Source organism: Myxocyprinus asiaticus, chromosome 40 (assembly GCF_019703515.2).
Source record: "Myxocyprinus asiaticus isolate MX2 ecotype Aquarium Trade chromosome 40, UBuf_Myxa_2, whole genome shotgun sequence".
Classification (NCBI taxonomy): domain Eukaryota; kingdom Metazoa; phylum Chordata; class Actinopteri; order Cypriniformes; family Catostomidae; genus Myxocyprinus; species Myxocyprinus asiaticus.
Genome location: NC_059383.1, coordinates 9,123,619 through 9,142,992, shown reverse-complemented (window position 1 = coordinate 9,142,992; position 19,374 = coordinate 9,123,619). Strand labels below are relative to the sequence as shown.

The following is a 19,374-nucleotide window of genomic DNA, read 5'->3' as shown; positions in this document are numbered from 1 at the left end:
TTACATACACTAGGTGAAATTATGATATTGATATTACTTCAACTCTTCTCATATACACTTATGAAATTGTCTTTCAATCACTACTGACATCTCTTTCAAACAGACAGATGAAAATGTCTTTCATTAGCTACTATAGTGCTCATACTGATCTAACAAGATGTGGAGATGATATTGTCATATTGTCTCACATCCTCTCAATAAGTTTAGTAAGAGCCAGTTTCACAGGTTGATGAGAGACAATTTCAGTGTTTGATGAGAGCTCATTTCACTGAAAAAGGAAGCTGTGTTTCCACTTCCTGTTGAAATCTGTGCGTGTGGTGCAGGGGGTCAGGAATTAGCTGATCAGCAGGGGGCGTATTACAGAAAACTTCCTATTTTAAGTCTTAACTTAAGATCTGATCAGTCAAGTTTGGATTTTTCACAAATTCGTATAACAGAAGCAAATCCTAAGTGTAGTTAAGATAAGATTTATACCACAGGTCTGTTGAATGCTTGATTCTGATTGGTTGACGAACATTCTAAGGTGTGCAATTATTTTTCAAGTAAACGCACGACTATGAAGTAGTTCCAGGTCTTCACCACATAACGGTTCCATATCACTTCTCCAAATTATTTAAGTTATTTCAAAGAGCCCTAAAGGCTACCACAACAAAATAACCAATTAAAACAGAGACATTGGTTAAGTACATCGGATAAGAATGACAATGTCTATAATATCCTACATTTATTTCAATTTCGATAGAAAAGCGTCACTGGGATCCCTCTCTTTCTCTCTCTTTCGCTCTCGTCTCACCCACCCACACACACACACACACACACATTGAGACTCGAGTCAATGAAAAGAGCTGCACACCCCGCGACTAGATCAATACAACAGTTTCTATTATCCGAAATAACTTTTAATGTGTGAAACTTTTTTATGTTTCAATGTATTTCGCCCTAATCAGCCTCACATAGCTATAATGGAAAGCTCCGCACTACCCCTCCCCCTCTCTTTAGCTCTCACACAAACTCTCTCGGGAGCAAAGTCAGCGCACCCCCGTGAGACACTGGGATTGTATACAGTTGTTAAGCAATGGAAAAGCTATTTACAAGAATGGTGACACTTGCTGCTGCTGAGACTTACGAGAGCCACTTTAAGCACAGGTAATTCCACACGCGATCTCTCTGTTTCTTACTTTTTCTCGCACGTGCGCACACACACACACACACAAACACACACACAAACTACTTTGTTACTCCAATGCCGAAAAGCAGTGCATCCTCCGTTGCTAGTTATAAAGTGACGTTTTTTAACTAGCAAAGAAGGTTTGAGCTGTATCAAAGTTATATACACTTACATCAAAGTGGACACACATATATCATAAGCATTACACACACACTTGCGAGTGAAAATCAGAGCCGTCATGTCAGCGCACACCTGCTTCTCAATGAGGTTGAAAACAGTTCTTAAGGTTTACATCGGAGAAGTTATATATAAAAATCGCAACACTCGCTGCTGCTGAGAAGTGCTTAAACTTACATCTTGGTGATTTTTAAGTGATGTTACCTCTGACGAGAGCTGAAACAAACAAAGGTAATCACACATGCAGTCTCTCTCAGTTTATGAGTTTCTCTCTTTCGATCCCTCAAAAACGAACTCACACACAAATGCACTACCTTATTACTATAGTAAGTGCTACAGTAAAGCAGCACAAGCCTTGCAATCCTCCGTTGCTAGTTCTAAAGTGACGTTTTCGAACTAGCAACAAAGGCTCGGACTGTATTAAAGCAAGACGCTGCATCCATGGTGGAAAAAAGAGTGTTTTAGGGATGAAAACCAGAAAATGTATTGAGATAAAACCCTGAACGATGTATTAATGTGTGGTAACCGTGGTAAACGTGGAATAATTGACTCCGGCCCATTGAATTATTGAAAAATAACCATTACCACAACTATGGGTGTGCATTATTTTTCAATAATTCAACGGTCTGTCGTCAATTGTTCCTTACATAATGCACTTAGGAAATGCTGTTCTGTTATAGCTTTTTTCCTAAATGAGATCCTAACTGAAATTGCCATGGTAACGAAGCAAATAAGATAGGATTCCAAAGTTAGGATGTTTCTGTAATATGCCCCCAGGTCCCTGTTAGCCCCTGCTGGGCTACCCTAACACCCTAGCAACCACCAAGAACACCTTAGCAACCACCTAGCAACACCCTAGTGACATCCAGAACACCCTAGCAACCACATAGCAACCTCCTAGCATCACCTGAATGACCACCTAGAACACCCTAGTAACCGCCTAGCAACCAACTAGCAATGCCCTAGCTATCACCCAGAACACATAGAAGCTGCCTAGCAACCACTATACATTGCCCTAGTAACCACCCAGAACACCCTAGCAACTGCCTAGCGACCACCTAGCAACCGGCTAGAAATAATTAAATAGAATAATCATGTGACCGATCATTCGTCAATAGCAAAAATATAGTAGCCCTTCAAAAACAGTCAGTCACTGAAAAAATATGTACTATAATGTAAAGATATAATAGTCATTCATATTTTTCTTAGACCAAAAAAATATTTAGTTATAAAACACAGCTACAGTACTTTTGAATAGCTGACAATGGAGATACACAAGTTTTTCTTTCTCAGGGTGTAATTCCAGCATCAACCAGCAAGGGCTAACAGGAACATGCTAGCCATCTAATTCCCAACCCCCTGCGCCTCACACAATTAATTAAACAGGAATGTTTGCTAGGGTGTTCTGGGTGGTCTCTAGGGCATTGCTAGTTGGTTGATAGGGTGTTCTATTTGGTTGCCACGACGTTGATAGGTGGTTACTAGGGTGTTTTGGGTGGTTGCTAGGGTATTCTGAGTGGTCGCTAGGCGGTTGCTAGGGTGTCCTGTGTAGTTGCTAGGGTGTTGCTAGGTGCATTTCTAGGTGGTTGCTAGGGTGTTCAGGGTGGTAACTAGAGCATTGCTAGGTGGTTGCTAGGGTTTTCTGAGTGATCGCTAGTGCGTTGTTGTGCGGTTGCCAGGGTGTTCTGGGTGGTCGCTAGGGCATTGCTAGTTGGTTGCTAGTGTTCTGGGTGGTCGCTAGGGCATTGCTAGTTGGTTACTAGGTTGCTGTGCGGTAGCCAGGGTGTTCTGGGTGGTTGCTAGGGCATTGCTAGTTGGTAGCTAGTGTTCTGGGTGGTAGCTAGGGCATTGCTAGTTAGTTGCTAGGGTGTTCTGTGGTCGCTAGGGTGTTGCTAGGTGGTTGCAAGGGTGTTTTGGATGGTTGCTAGGGTGTTAGGTTAGGCCAGCAGGGGCTAACAGGGACCTGCTGATCAGCTAATTCCTGACCCCTGCACCACACGCACCGATTTCAGCAGGAAGTGGGAACACGGCTTCCTTTTTCAGTGAAATGAGCTCTCATCAACTACTGAAATTGTCTCTCATCAACCTGTGAAACTGGCTCTTACTAAACTTATTGAGAGGATGTGAGACAATATGACAGTATCATCTCAACATCTTGTTAGATCAGTATGAGCACTATAGTAGTTAATGCAAGACATTTTAATCTGTCTGTTTAAAAGAGATTTCAGTAGTGACTGAGAGACAGTTTCATAAGTGTATATGAGAAGAGTTGAAGTAATGATTGAAAGACACTTTCACCTACAAATGTGAGAATTAATTTAGGTAATGTAAGTCAACAGAATCAGTTTTAGGAACATCTTAATTTCACTAATGTTTGTACCAATTAATTTCACTAGTGTATGTAAGAAGCTTTTCAATACTGCATATGAATGAATTTCACTAACGTTTATATCAATGTAGTCATTTCACTTGTTTTTAAGATTTTCAGTAATGCATATGAATGAATTTGACTCATGTTTATATCAATATCTAAATGTCACTAGTGTTTGTAAGATGCTTTTCAACAATTATGGCCTACACAGTTCCTCATAGATTTCCCAACCTACTATGACTGGATTATTTGAGTCAATTTCTAGATTCTAGTGTTAGTGCAGTTAATATTTTAGTTTTATATAGTTAGCTGTATTCTTTTTATTCATGTCATATTTTCATCAAAAGTATGTTTTAATTAAAACCGTTTAGTTATCATCATGTGTTTTTTTCTTGTCTTAATTATTGTTGAAAAAAAATCAAAAATAAAAAAACAACTTTTGTCTAGAACATTTCCGTCAGTAATTTAATGACGAGATTAACACTGATAGAAACGTACCAGAATAATGCGACTTTTGAAGGTAACTCTGTCGCCCCCTTGAGTACTGGGGTTTGTTACCGTTAGACCAAAACATAAGTGCATGATAAAAATGTTCGATGCGACTTTGCATTGGCAATATGCTAAAAGTAGGGATGTGCATGAATAGTCGTTATTCGGTTAACTATTTGACGCACAACTATTCGAATACCAAAATCACTATTCGGTTACACGGTGTACACGTGCTCTGGTGTGCATGTTTACATACAATAATTAGACAAGTTCAATTTGAAATAATTTAAAATTCAAAGCACCCCAAAGAGGCTATTTATCTGCAAAAGTGTAACTCCACGCACATGACTATACTTGCGTTTGCTGCTTCACGGAAATCTGAATCTGCCCAGGCAGAGCGCATATACCTTCCTGAGACCCGATCGTGACTGCTGTGTAAATTTTACATTTCCCTTTTTGATCTGTAACTAGTAGCCCCTAATAAACATGCAAAATAATTAATTTTTTTAGAACAGATAGTTTTCCTAAAAATATATGTCCTCATATGGTGACAGCGGGACTAAGTTGAGAAATTGTAAATAATACCAAGCTATAGAAACTGAAGTCAGATTTCCAGTTCCTAGGAGTGTTGGTGATTCATGTGTTTGAGACATTACGGAAATTGCAGCTGATTTTCTATAAAGCTGCTTTGGAACAATGTGTTTTGGGTAAAGCACAAATAGATAAAAAAAAACTATACAAATAAAAATTATTTGACTTGATATGACTTTTAGATTACAATGTTTTTTTTTTCAACTTTAGCGACAAAATCTCAATGTTCTCTCTGTGTGCTGTCAAACAAACAAATGATAGCCAATGCTGAAGCATTTTACCAATCAGAAATTATCATAAATAATTCTGATACAAGTAATGGCCAGCATCGTCCAATCACTGCCAACCATGTTAAAATAAAATGATATATTATACATTCTGAATCTACTAATTACCATTGTCCCATGCCTGCCAACCATGTTGAGTGGTCCAAACATCATCTGCAGCCTGAAACTGAACTTTTGGTCAGATGTTAGGAGTAAATGCACTTAGCTGCATAGAAAGCTTTAGGATACACCCTTGCTCCCTATCTAGTGAATGACTTAACCTCCAGTGTGCTGTCTGTCTGCACTGGTCTCAGAACAGTTCGAAATGCACCTTATTTCCATCCTAACTCCATATAAAGCCTCTGAAAGCTATTTTTTCTCAATGTTAAAATGCACAATAAATGTAGGATTTCCAATGAAAAATTAGCGTTTTTGTCCACTATAGTGGTCACTATATATAACAGCGTAGCGTTTCATGATAAACTGCTCAAATTTTCCAAATGGCATATTGGATGAAACTAAAGACTCTAATATATTGACTCAAACAGGTTTCGATGTAAAAATGTAATTAGGTTTCTTACCAGATGTAGTTTTGTTGCCATTTCTCCAAAAAACAAACTCCGCTGTGATCAGCGCCATGTTGTTTTGTCACATGACTCTGTACTTCGAAAGTTTAACACTTTACTGACAGCCCGGAGTCTTCTGAACTGAGATCAGTCAGTTTAAATGAAATTAAATTATGCATAGCGTATAGCGAAGACAAAACATAGGAGTATACAAGCAGTGACAGTGTAATTATTTTAGTTTGACATTAATGTGAGAATTGAACATTTGGAGATCTATATATTGTGCTGTTTAGGCTCATAACTCACTGTGCACTTTATTTGCTGCTAGTTTGAGTAGTGTTTGAGGAAATGCCATTGCAATAAACATTCTTTATTCTCGTGTCCTGACCTCCTGGCAGAAAACTGATTAACCGTTTGTGAAACCTTGCGATTAACCGAACAATAAAAACAGTAACTGATATTTTTTATAGTTGTCAGTTGTTTAGCTAATAGTTTATAACTGTATAAAAATGGGCCATGTTTACATACTTTGATACATTTTAAATGCTATAATAATTTAAAATATACTTTGTTTTGCATTGCATTTGTTTATTTATGAATAATGAATCAGAATTTTTATGAAAATGTATTTATATATGAATATTAATAAATGAGTAAACAGACCAACACAAAACTATAAATGCAAATGACCGTGAAGAGGCTATGGCGTAGCATTGATGCATAAATAAATCGTCTTTTAAGGATACGGTTTTGGGTGAACTTTCTCTTTAAAACATATTTCTGTCCTTTAACATAACAGAATGTCATGAAAGTAATTCAGTATGAGCATTTTTTAAAATATAGAATCAGGTCTGAATAAGAACCGGTTATCATGCCAACTCTATCCTTTGATTAATATTGTATGTGCAGCTCACAGGCAGAAAAGCATTTGAAGGAACTGGTTACTCATGTTACTTGTCAGTTTGACTCAGTTCCAGCCACGGTCACAGCGTGAGGGATTTTGGCTGACATCTAATGTCCAGGCTGCCCTGCCAGTTTATGACCAGTGTCATCTTTCCAGTGACCCTTCTTGTCTCACCGCGACCTAACTTTAGGTAAGACTTGTTGAGCTTCAGCAGTGTTTTGGCATACAAGCATTCTTGAAAGCCAAACATGGCCCTTGGTATTACAATATTCTGCAACTTGAAACCATTATCCCAATTATTGTAGTTCTTTAAATGGGTGGGAAGGTATTACTCACTCTTTAACGATCAACTTCTCTCTGAATAGCCTGTCGGCCAGCTGACAAACGACTTAATATGTTCGTGCAGATGGGAGCTAAATACAGCAGTACATGGCATGTTGGCTAACCAGTGAAACAGTTCTGGTTACACAAGACGGTGTAAAGGATTGTAATACCAAAAAAATATGATCATCAAAGAGGTAAACCTGCACTAATGAAGCTGTATCGGGTCAGTGAAATTTGCCAAACAGTTGTTGACAACTTGTGGCTCTGTGTCTGCATTGGTCATAAACAGTGCTGAACATTTGTTGCCTGATAGTTTTCTGTAAATTTCAGTAATTGATACTTGTAAAATTTCAGTGCTCGATATAAATGCCATTTTCGATACCACAGCAAAAACGAATGCTAATTAATGTCGTAAATAAGTAAACAAGTTTACTTCAATTAATTTTTCATGTCAAGTAAACAGTCAGTAATGTAATAAAGTAGAAATAGAACAAATAATGATAATAGAATAAAGATAAAAATTAAGTAAACAGTGCAAACTAGTTTTTTGTTTGTTTTTTGTTTTCTGGTAAGCCTGTTTAACAGCAGTACCAAGTATTTAGAAATACAGTGCTGTGAAAAAATATTTTTCTGATTTCTTCTAAATTGTCATGAACAGTGACCTTTATTGATGCGAGAGAGGCCTGCAGTTCCTTGGATGTTGTCCTTGGATTTTTTGTGACTTCCTGGATGAGTCGTCACTGTGCTCTTGGAGGAATTTTGGAAGGTCAGTCACTTCTGAAAAGGTTCACTATTGTGCCAAGTTTTCTCCATTTGGAGATAATGTCTCTCACTGTGATTCTTTGGTCATCCCAGAGCCTTTGAAATAGCTTTGTAACCTTTCCCAGACTGATGTATGTCAAGTCACCTTTTTCCTCATCATTTCTGGAATTTCTTTCAACCATGGCATAGTGTGCTTCATAAAATACTTTTTCACACAGGTTTACAGTTTTAGATCTTCAAACGGGATTTAACATAAAACAAAGGCAATCTGAGTACACACAAAATACAGTTTTAAAATGATAATGTTATTAATTGAAGCAAAAAAGTTATCCAATACCAGCTGGGCCTGTGTGAAAAAGTCTTTTATGAAGCACACTATGCCAAGGTCGAAAGAAATTCCAGAAATGATGAGGAAAAAGGTGACTGAAATACATCAGTCTGGGAAGAGTTACAAAGCTATTTCAAAGGCTCTGGGACGACCAAAGAATCACAGTGAGAGACATTATCTCCAAATGGAGAAAACATGGCACAGTAGTGAACATTCCCAGAAGTGACCGACCTTCCAAAATTCCTCCAAGAGCACAGCGACGACTCATCCAGGAAGTCACAAAAAAGCCAAGGACAATATCCAAGGAACTGCAGGCCTCTCTCGCACCAATAAAGGTCACTGTTCATGACTCCACTATCAGAAAGACACTGGCCAAAAATGCCATCCATTGAAGAGTGGCGAGGTGAAACCCACTGCTAACCCAGAAGAACATTAAGGTTCATCTGAATTTTGCCAAAACACACCTTGATGATCCTCAAACCTTTTGGGAGAATGTTCTGTGGACTGATGAGTTGAAAGTGGAACTGTTTGGAAGACAGGGGTCCCGTTACATCTGGCGTAAATCAAACACAGAATTCCACAAGAAGAACATCATACCTACGGTCAAGTATGGTGTTGGTAGTGTGATGGTGTGGGGATGCTTTGCTGCTTCAGGGACAGGGTGACTTACAATAATTGAAGGAAACATGAATTCTGCTCTCTACCAGAAAATCCTAAGACCTATTTCTCAGGAAAATAGCAAATTGCACTTTGCGGCACTTCATTTACATAAAATACACCCACAGTTTGCACGCATACACACACAAATAGCACAATCACTCCCACCCACCCTCACTTGCGCTTTGCGCTAGCATGAAAATTGCACTTAGACTTAGCACTATCACGATAAGGTGTTGCGCACGTTTGTTGCACTGTGCTTTGCACTGTGCCTAGCATGGTCACACAAATAGAGCCCATCATCTCACCAAGACAAGCATTTTGACAGAGTTTGGAACTGTATTTGGGCCTTCACTTACGTATCCTCATTACCACGAGGCTCAAGTACCATAATGAGTCAGTACGTAGGTATTACTGGTACTGTAGAAAGACTGGTGTTGCTAAAAGTTTTACATTTTAGTATCAAATTGGTAACAAAGTACCAGTACTTTTGACATCCATATAGGGCTGGGTGATAGGACGATGTAATTAGATATCAACGATGTCTTATAAAGATCCGGATGCTGATTGTGAACAGATGATGATCAACAATATCTTGAAATTGCAAAACCATGGATCTGGGAAGTCGCCAAATATATTAAACAGTGGCCAGGGTGTGAAACAAGCACCTGCCCCCCATCAAATTCGACAAGGTTGAATCCAGTTTGCAAGTTCCTTGTCATGCGCTTGAAGAAACATACTTTGTTATATTTTTAAGAACAGACAAAAGAAAAGCCGTCAGTGCTTGTGTCTGATTCACTGTTTGTTCAGAGTGTTTTCACTCTTTTTTCTGTTTCATTCATCTGTAAACTCTTTGCAAGAATAATGCCATCTACGAGAATGCTGCAAATGATCATTTCACCTGGTGTCATTGATGGATGCTTGCGTGATGGCAAATGGAGTCGTTGTAGACGGTAAATGTTTGGATTTGGGGAGGTGGTTAAATACGATTTTTTGATCACTTCGTTATTTTATTGCTTTTATTGTTTAAAGTGCAATTTTAATTTAGAAATGTCTTTTTTTTATGTTTTTCATGTTTCAATAAATTAATTACATTTTTAAAGCAAAATCAATAAAGCAAAAGAAATTCACAGACCCTCGGCAGGGGGGGTTGACGATTATCACAAAAAAATATTTTTTACATATCGCCCAGCCCTACATCCTTACTTGTATTTAGATGATTGTATGAAAGTAATTTGGATGCTAGCATCTCTTTCATCTTATTTGAAATCTCTTGAAATCACTTTGTGGCTCTCTTTTTCTTTGCATCCTAGCTCTTTGGGACGGCCTGACGTGAGCAGTTCGAGTTCATCTGGATCAGTCAAGCCCAGTGGTACAGCTCATAAGATCTGTTTGGTGTGCTCTGATGAGGCCTCAGGATGTCACTATGGGGTTCTCACCTGTGGCAGCTGCAAGGTTTTCTTTAAAAGAGCTGTAGAGGGTGAGCCTTCAGTACGCACACACACACACACACACACACACACACTCCCTCATGTTCTGTTGAAAGGAGGGATGACTCAGTGGATGGCATTGAACTGATAAAATCTTTGCATCTCATTTTATTAACAGTGTACAACCTAGAAACTGAATAAGTTGTCAAGGTTGTCTTGTTCCCTTTCCTTTTTTCATACATTGTTTTGATTAGTACTCGACCGATATGGATTCTTCAAAGGCTGAAGCTGATGCTCATATTAAGAGTGTAGGGTGGCAAATAGGTGATAAAAAGCTCATATATAATTTAATACATTGCATAGCTAATACATTAAAAACTACTCACTTGTAATAAAATAGCTGGTGTTTAAAACTTTGGAATCTGGATTTCACAATCTGACCAACTCTTAACTGTTTCTATTTAAGGTTTGTTGGACATAACGTAAACCAGAAGATTGTCTACATTACAAATACATGCTGATTAGGTGGTAATTTCACTACTGGCGCGATAATAATGTAGTAATTTCCCTGTTATCGGCCAATAATATATCGGCTGGCGATGTACTGTGCTGTAGCTTACAAAAATTTTAATATTTATTGGGAAGCACTTTACAATAAGGTTGTATTGTAAAGTGAAAACTAATACTGTATATAACGTTAGTTGTTGATGTTAATTTATTGTTATTTTTATGTTAATATACATTTTTACATATACGGTTTTATTATAAAGAGTTATATTAATATTAGTTAACATTATCTTGCATAATTAAAGCATTACGAACTAAAATAACTAACAAATGCCGATAGCATATTTAATAAATGCTGTGTAAAACACTGTTTATTGTTAGTTCTTGATACTTAATGCAGGCTTGGGATCAATGCCTTTTTCACGCATCGATAATCAGACAATTTTCCCAATAATTACTGATCTATATCCGTATTTTTTTTCTCCAGATATACAGTAAATAAAGCTACTCGTTGCACAATAGTTTTTGTCTCTTCATATATTTCTCAACACAAATTTGGTAAAGTATGAGTGGTAACTTAAAGGAGGTCACACACTGGACGCGTCTGGCAGACGACATTGCGTGTTTTAAAATTAGAAACAGTTATTTTCGATGAAGGTACGCACACCGTTGCCACCATTCAGCGTCTGTCCGTGGCGCACAGCTGCTACTCCAGAGGCTGCTCAAAATTCTGCAATACCACGGAGCGCAATTCGCATAGTTTTCCATTAAATTCGACAGAAGCCATTTTCAAAGGACACAGATTATTTACTCTAGCCATCACTGGATGATATATTGTGTATATGTATCTTTCATATAGCCTTACAAGTGTCTTTTTGTGGTTTGACAGCTTGAATGAAACCTATTCATGGCTACATACAGAGAAATTGCATAATAAACATCGGTATTTCCATTTCTAATCGTTCAGTTTGTGCAGGTACACCAGTTTCATACTCTAACTTGCAAACTCATCAACGTCACTTTGTTCATTCTTGAAGAAGTACCTCTGGAACTTTTGTGTGTATGGTGACTAGATTCACAAATTTGGACCGCCACCTGCACCACATCGACACATCCTGTGTTGTGAAACCTGTGCCTTGTCCTTGACGCGTCACTTCTCTTCCAGTGTCGACCGGCCCCTTGTGGCCTCCCAAAGCTATTACACCAGACTACATTAAATGGAAGACTACATCAACTGACAGCGAATTGAAAAGCACACAAAGTAGGCTTCTAATTTAAATGTCGGCTAATGTTAATATATCAATGCCTGAAAAACATATCGAGAAAATAATGTGCCGATCAATATCAATGCTTCGATATTTTATGACATTCCTAATTATATTTATAATTATTTTGATTATTATGTATAGAATTATTTTTATTTGGGGGCAAATATTGATATATGTGATTAATATGTGACTAATTTGATTAAATAATATACATATGTATTTAATTTGGATTCAAAATTGATATTATATAAACATATATATTATATAAAATATATTATGTAATCAGATACTTTTTATCAGTAGCTTGCAGTGTTGCAAACCACTTTTTCAAGAGGAGCCTGACCGAAGTTTCGCTACGTTAAATTATGAGTAGCTTGTAGCTTGACAAGATACAGTTTTAAAGTAGCTTTCCCTACACTGGTAATCCATATTCTCTCCCCATGCGACTCCTTTAGGGGTAAAAGAGAGGGTGAAATGGTCATGTGAACTTGTTTTGGTGCAAAAAAAAAAAAAAGTATATTTTACTGCAAAAATAACAGATATGAATGTGTCCTGCATACAGGCTCCTTCATATTGTAAATGATATAGCGCTCGCCAAACTGAAATCTGTAGCTTCCTCTAACTGACTTCACCATTTATCAACAATGCTATGAAATGAGCTGTGTTTTCAGCATTTAAAACATTTATATCTGTTATTTTTGTTTTTCTTCCCTGATTTCTTCGGTTGTTCTGGCAATGGTGAAGGATGGAGAGCACGACAAAACACAGATGGTAAATAAATTCACATTCAATAATGCTTTTGCTTCCAGATTCAGCCGCCCCCCAAACGCACCTGTTAAAATGCTTGTGACCTTAGTAGTGATTTATAGTAGTAAAACTGGGTCTCCTCACTAATAATTGTGTAGAGGCGGTGTACTTCTGTGCAAAGAAAAAGTTTGCAAAATTTTCGCATGCACAAATTTTAAAACCATCTCCATATATGCACGTGATTGGCTTCATTTCTATGTAGAACCATTTCCGTAAATTTTTTTTGAAATTAGTAAGACTCATTGAAGGACCACTTAGTTTTCTAATAATAATAGTATATACAAACCCATTTCTACATCACATATTTCATGCATGTGGTTTCAGATGGTTTTAAATTTGATCCTAAACTTAGAAGATATTTTAGTGCAACCTTTTTCATGAACTATGATTTTTGCATCAAAAATTACATTCACACACAGGTTTTACGTACAGTATGCAAAGATAGTGAATGAGACCCACAGACTGATATCAATCAGTAGAGGGGTTAAGGCAAAGACCCACATGCATGTTAACAGCAGTAGTAAGTGGTCACCAGTTTGCATTTAAGAGAAATCTGATTGCTGTCACAGCTGCACCCCACTTCACCGTTGGTTTCTCTGATTTGTTGTTTTAATTGATCACTTTCGTTGATAGTTATTTATCCTGACTAATGGGAAAATAATACAAGGTATAAGATACACTCGAAACAAGGTGCTTTAAGCCTGGATAAACCAGTTTGAGCAAGATGTTGTTGTTTTGTGTAAACCAGTAATAAAAGAAAGGGTGCAGAGTAGTTATGCTGTAGTCTGTGGGATGAAGATAAGGCTAAATTCTCTTTTGATTTTTTTACAATTTCTTTGACTTTGGTCTGGTCACTTAGCTTTGTTTGAGCCCAGAGTAATCAGTGTAGTTGAAAGACAGTAAGGAATGGGATTTAATGCTCTGTTAAAGGGATAGGTTACCCCAAAATTAAAATTGCACATGTTAGGTAGAATGGTAGCCTTTAACTTTCATTTTATGGAAACGAAAAAAAGCAAAGAAAGTGAATAGTGACTGAGGCTAACCTTTTAACGACATGAGGGTAAATGATGACAGAATTTTTATTTTTGGGTGAACTATCTCTTTAGACAAGGGACCAGCTATGTCGGCAATGAATGTAAAAAAGCCATGAAATATAACATTTCTACAATTGCAAAAGGAAATCAGGTTATATCATTTGTAATCTAGGAGTGGGTGGTATGACCTAAATCTTATATCGTAGTATTTGTAATTTTTATATCACAATAACAGCATATAAGTGTTTCATGTCCCAAGGGTTGATATTTATAAAAACATTATTTATTTTTTTATATGTATTTATATATATATATATATATATATATATATATATATATATATATATATATATATATATATATAAAGGTCTCATTAAAACTGAACTGGACACTTTTTACCAGGCCTTCATCATTTATTTTGGGTACATTTCAGATGCCTTTTATGTACCGATTTTACTGTTTTAGGCTTGTCCCAAACCCAGACTTATAATATTAAACTGTAAAAATCCATTATAAATATACAAATTATTACTTGTTTAAAACTATGATAATCTAAACAGAGTAAAATAAACATAAACCATTTCAATATTTATTTCATGAAATTAATTTCTATCAGTTTTTCAGAATTACGACTGTCCCACATTTGTGGCGTCATTTCCACCACACCAAACAAGTTTGATCCCTTATAAAGTTTTACCAAAATTAGTGTACTTTTTAACCAAGTGGACAAAAGTGTTAGTAAGAGCACACTTGAGATGAAAAATGAGACAAGCGACAAAAAAAAAAAAAAAAAAAAAAATACAAGAAAAATCTAGGTAAATATCACTTGTGAGCAGAGTATTTTTATTGGCCATTTTTTTCAATCTAGCTGTAATTCTGCTAAATTACACAAAAGGAGTGTGTGTTATTTTAAGGAATATTTGCCAAAAAATGCTAATTCTCTCATCATTTACTCACCTTTATGCTGTCTCAAACTCACATGACTAACTTTCTTTTGCTGAACATTTTAATGGATATTGGAGATATGATGTGTATATATCCATACAATGCAATTCAACAGGGTCCAACACTTTCAAGCTCCAAAAAGGACATTAAGTCCTTAAAATAATCATAAAAATAATCCATACGACTATAAACCATGTCTTCTGAAGCGACACGGTCGGTTTTGGGTTAGAAACAGGTACAAATTGTAACTCCATTTTCACTATAAATCTTGCCATTTGAAGTTTCCTAGGCACGATCAGGATTTGAAGCTCAATTACACATAGGGTTCGGGTTATCCGTCAAGTACAAGGAAGTGTTATCGAGCTTGAAATCATAATTGCCAATTAGACTGCTGATGTCATAGATTTTTTTGTGAAAAAGGAGTTACATTTTGGTCTGTTCTCAACCAAAACCAAACACATCGCTTCAGAATGTGTTTTTCTTGGTAATCTAGTGGCTTCAATATTTAAAAATGAACTTATTTTTGGAACTTGATGGAAGTAATCCAAAAGAGAAGATTATTCATAACAATAAGTCTGGCATCAGTACAAAAACTCCTTCACGTTACATAACATTTGAGAATGTGACACAGATTTTGCTATACCATTTATACTACGGATTTATATAAAGTATAGATAGGAATTAGTTGACTGACAACATCACAGTCATTTGGAAATATACAGTCACATTGAATGCTTATTAATTGTGTTGATATGCTCCGAAATGAACTCCACAAGTTGGTCACAACAGACTGTTGGATGCTTGTTTTACACACCAATTGGGAGAATTTGTGGTTGGCAGTAGATTGCTTGATGTGGCTTATGTTTATTTATCCATTCTGGCGTATCCTATTTGGATGGGTCCTCTGTATTCAAAGCATTTTTGGCTTGAAAGGGCATTTATTTTATTTTTTTCAGTGGTTTTGGAGGTTTAGAACTACTAGTAATGTACATGTGACTGTTGCTTGCATACAATTTAGAGTATAAGCTGGAATGATTTATTAAAGGAACAGTTTATCCAAAAATCTATATTCTGTCATCATTAACTCACCCTCATGTCATTCCAACCCTATGTTATTTACTTTCCTCCATGAGTAAATTATGACAAACTTTTCCATTTCGTGCGAAATATCCCTTTAATGTCCCGCAGCTCATTCTGGTCTCTTTCTAAAATAAATAAATAATAAAAATAAAAAAAAACCCTAGTTGCTGATATTTTCTGATTTTAAATGTAGCCAGAAGGATTCACTTAATTTACCAATAATAAATTGATTTTTGATCCCAAAGATACAAATCATTAATGAAAGCTTTTTCATTAGTTACATAACTGTTAAAACAAGTGTTACAGTGCATCCGGAAAGTATTCACAGCGCTTCACTTTTTCCACATTTTGTTATGTTACAGCCTTATTCCAAAATGGATTAAATTCATTATTTTCCTCAAAATTCTACAAACAATACCCCATAATGACAACATGAAAGAAGTTTGTTTGAAATCTTTGCAAATCTATTAAAAATAAAAAAAACGGAAAAAAAAATCACATATACATAAATATTCACAGCCTTTGCTCAATACTTTGTTGAAGTACCTTTGGCACCAATTACAGCGTCAAGTCTTTTTGAGTATGATGCTACAAGCTTGGCACACCTATTTTTGGGCAGTTTCTCCCATTCTTCTTTGCAGGACCTCTCAAGCTCCATCAGGTTGGATGGGGAGTGTCGGTGCACAGCCATTTTCAGATCTCTCCAGAGATGTTCAATTGGGTTAAAGTCTGGGCTCTGGCTGGGCCATTCAAGGAGATTCACAGAGTTGTCCTGGAGCCACTCCTTTGTTATCTTGGCTGTGTGCTTAGGGTCGTTGTCCCATTGGAAGATGAACCTTCGCCCCAGTCTGAGGTCCAGAGTGCTCTGGAGCAGGTTTTCATCAAGGATGTCTCTGTACATTGCTGCATTCATCTTTCCCTCGATCCTGACTAGTCTCCCTGTTCCTGCTGCTGAAAAACATCCCCACAGCATGATGCTGCCACCACCATGCTTCACTGTAGGGATGGTATTGGCCAGGTGATGAGCGGTGCCTGGTTTCCTCCAGACATGACACTTGCCATTCAGGCCAAAGAGTTCAATCTTTGTTTCTCATGGTCTGAGAGTCCTTCAGGTGCCTTTTGGCAAACTCCAGGCGGGCTGTCATGTGCCTTTTACTGAGGAGTGACTTCCGTCTGGCCACTCTACCATACAGGCCTGATTGGTGGAGTGCTGCAGAGATGGTTGTTCTTCTGGAAGGTTCTCCTCTCTCCACAGAGAAATGCTGGAGCTCTGTCAGAGTAACCTTCGGGTTCTTGGTCACCTCCCTGACTATGGCCTTTCTCCCCAGATCGCTCAGTTTGGCCGGGCGGCCAGCTCTAGGAAGAGTCCTGGTGGTTCCAAACTTCTTCCATTTACGGATGATGGAGGCCACTGTGCTCATTGGGACCTTCAATGCTGCAGAAATGTTTCTGTACCCTTCCCCAGATCTGTGCCTCCATACAATCCTGTCTCGGAGGTCTACAGACAATTCCTTGGACTTCATGGCTTGGTTTGTGGTCTGACATGCACTGTTAACTGTGGGACCTTATATAGACAGGTGTGTGCCTTTCCAAATCATGTCCAATCAACTGAATTTACCACAGGTGGACTCCAATAAAGTTGTAGAAACATCTCAAGGATGATCAGTGGAAACAGGATGCACCTGAGCTCAATTTTGAGTGTCATGGCAAAGGCTGTGAATACTTATGTACATGTGATTTTTTTTTTCGTTTTTTATTTTTAATAAATTTGCAAAGATTTCAAACAAACTTCTTTCACGTTGTCATTATGGGGTATTGTTTGTAGAATTTTGAGGAAAATAATGAATTTAATCCATTTTGGAATAAGGCTGTAACATAACAAAATGTGGAAAAAGTGAAGCGCTGTGAATACTTTCCGGATGCACTGTACATATTCATTTAAAGCTACAGTGTGTAATTTTTGTGCCATTAGAAGCACCAAACAAAATCACCAACAAAAACCTGTCTTCAGACAGGTTTCCCAAACACTCCCCCTGTTTGCCATTGGTCGGGCATACAGATAGCCCAGCCCCAATCTCGTGCCATTGGTTGATTTAGAAATCGTGATGACACCAAAAACAAAACTAAAATCAGCTCTGAAGAAAACTTGAAAAAAGCACTCCCAACAAGTAGTTATTTGAAATATATTCTAGATGTGTTTATTGCTATGATATCTTGTGCATTATTTATAGCTACTTTTGTATATGATGTTAATTTGAATATATTTCAATTAATTGATTCAACAGTCTACATAAGTGGATAATATGCTGTGTGTGTTAAAAAAGCCCCTGAAAATCAACTCAAGGGGGTCAGTTATTAGTTCATCCAAAAGTACAAATGTTGTCATCATTTACTCAACTGTCTCTGGGGTTTTTGGCCGTGATGGCTTTAACCCCAGACACAGGGTTGTTACCACTGGAGGAGCTTATTGTAGCTGCAGCATGCACAATGCTTGAGTTAATCCTCTTAAAGTCTTTGTCAGCCTGCAAGTAATTACCCCTCTTTCTCACAGGGCAACACAACTATCTGTGTGCTGGCAGGAACGATTGCATCATTGACAAGATCAGGAGGAAGAACTGCCCAGCCTGTCGCTTCCGCAAGTGTCTTCAGGCCGGCATGAACCTGGAAGGTGAGGATCCCCGAGTGGTTGTCACGTGATTCTCTTCAGTGATTTACAATACTCTGTAACAGCGCACCCACCACGCATTATGCCTCAGTACAATACAGAGGCCTAAGCCAGTATGGCAGTAGGGAACTGTACGAAATGTAACTTTTCTGGTTCAGATTTAGATTCTACCTGACATTTCCATTAACAATTCTGTTATTACTTTTGAAGAAGCTGCCCCCAAATAATTAGGCCACGTCCACACCAATAACCCTGTTTATACCTGGTATTAAGATGCATCTCGGGTGATCCGATCACATGAGGTCAGGTGAGACACATCGCTGTTTACACCTCGTTGCTTAAATGCGTCTCCTGTGACCACTTGTGATCGGGTTTGGGAGGGAGTCTGTTTCATGACAATATACATTAATCACTATGTCAGTGTGTTAATGCATGATTTTAAAGCACAACAAAGTTAGAAAAAAAACCAGACCATTTGAAATGTACAAACGCAACATTTCGAGCAGAATTGTCCGTTATTTTAGTGAATTACCTGTATTAACCTGAGCTGCAGATGTCCGTGCTTCTCATAAGTGTCCGTGCATGCCGCTCTTGTTTTAGCGCAGTGGTTGATTGACAGGTGAGGGGAGGCGCTTCGCTGCTGCCATGACGCATTCAGGACGGATTAGCATTTACACTTCAAATTCAATGCGGTCACGTGCGTTTTTGACCACATTCGTATGTGGTTTTTGTTATCCGATCACAAAATGTTTTAAGCAAATATATAAAGGCTAAATGTCATCAACAGCGTGTTTGTGTGTCCTTCAGTTGATCTCCGAGCGTCACTGAGCCACACCGCAGAAGAGCGTGTGAACCGCTTCTCAAGCGCACTGATGCGTGCGCCATCAGCAGAGGCTCACGCCAAACTCCCACGAAAATATAAACGAACAAATATAAACTTTGACAATGAAAGCAAAGCGCTCAAGCTTTACTTTCAACGATCGTGTAATGGCAAATATTTCTGGTCATTGTGAGTTCATATAAGCAGTGTTAATG

General features: G+C 37.7%; 1 protein-coding gene across 4 annotated transcripts in view; it reads left to right on the top strand.

Annotated features, from left to right (window-relative positions):
• The window catches only part of LOC127430414 (glucocorticoid receptor-like), a 123,038-nt gene that overhangs the window by 84,981 nt on the left and 18,683 nt on the right, over positions 1-19,374 (top strand). For 3 of the 4 annotated variants that reach the window (XM_051680157.1, XM_051680155.1, XM_051680156.1), the window contains exons 3-5: positions 9,917-10,083; positions 12,553-12,579; positions 18,226-18,342. In XM_051680157.1, coding sequence (XP_051536117.1) covers positions 9,917-10,083; positions 12,553-12,579; positions 18,226-18,342 — 311 coding nt within the window. The remainder of the gene's footprint in view (positions 1-9,916; positions 10,084-12,552; positions 12,580-18,225; positions 18,343-19,374) is intronic. The other variant, XM_051680158.1, reaches the window with a different exon arrangement.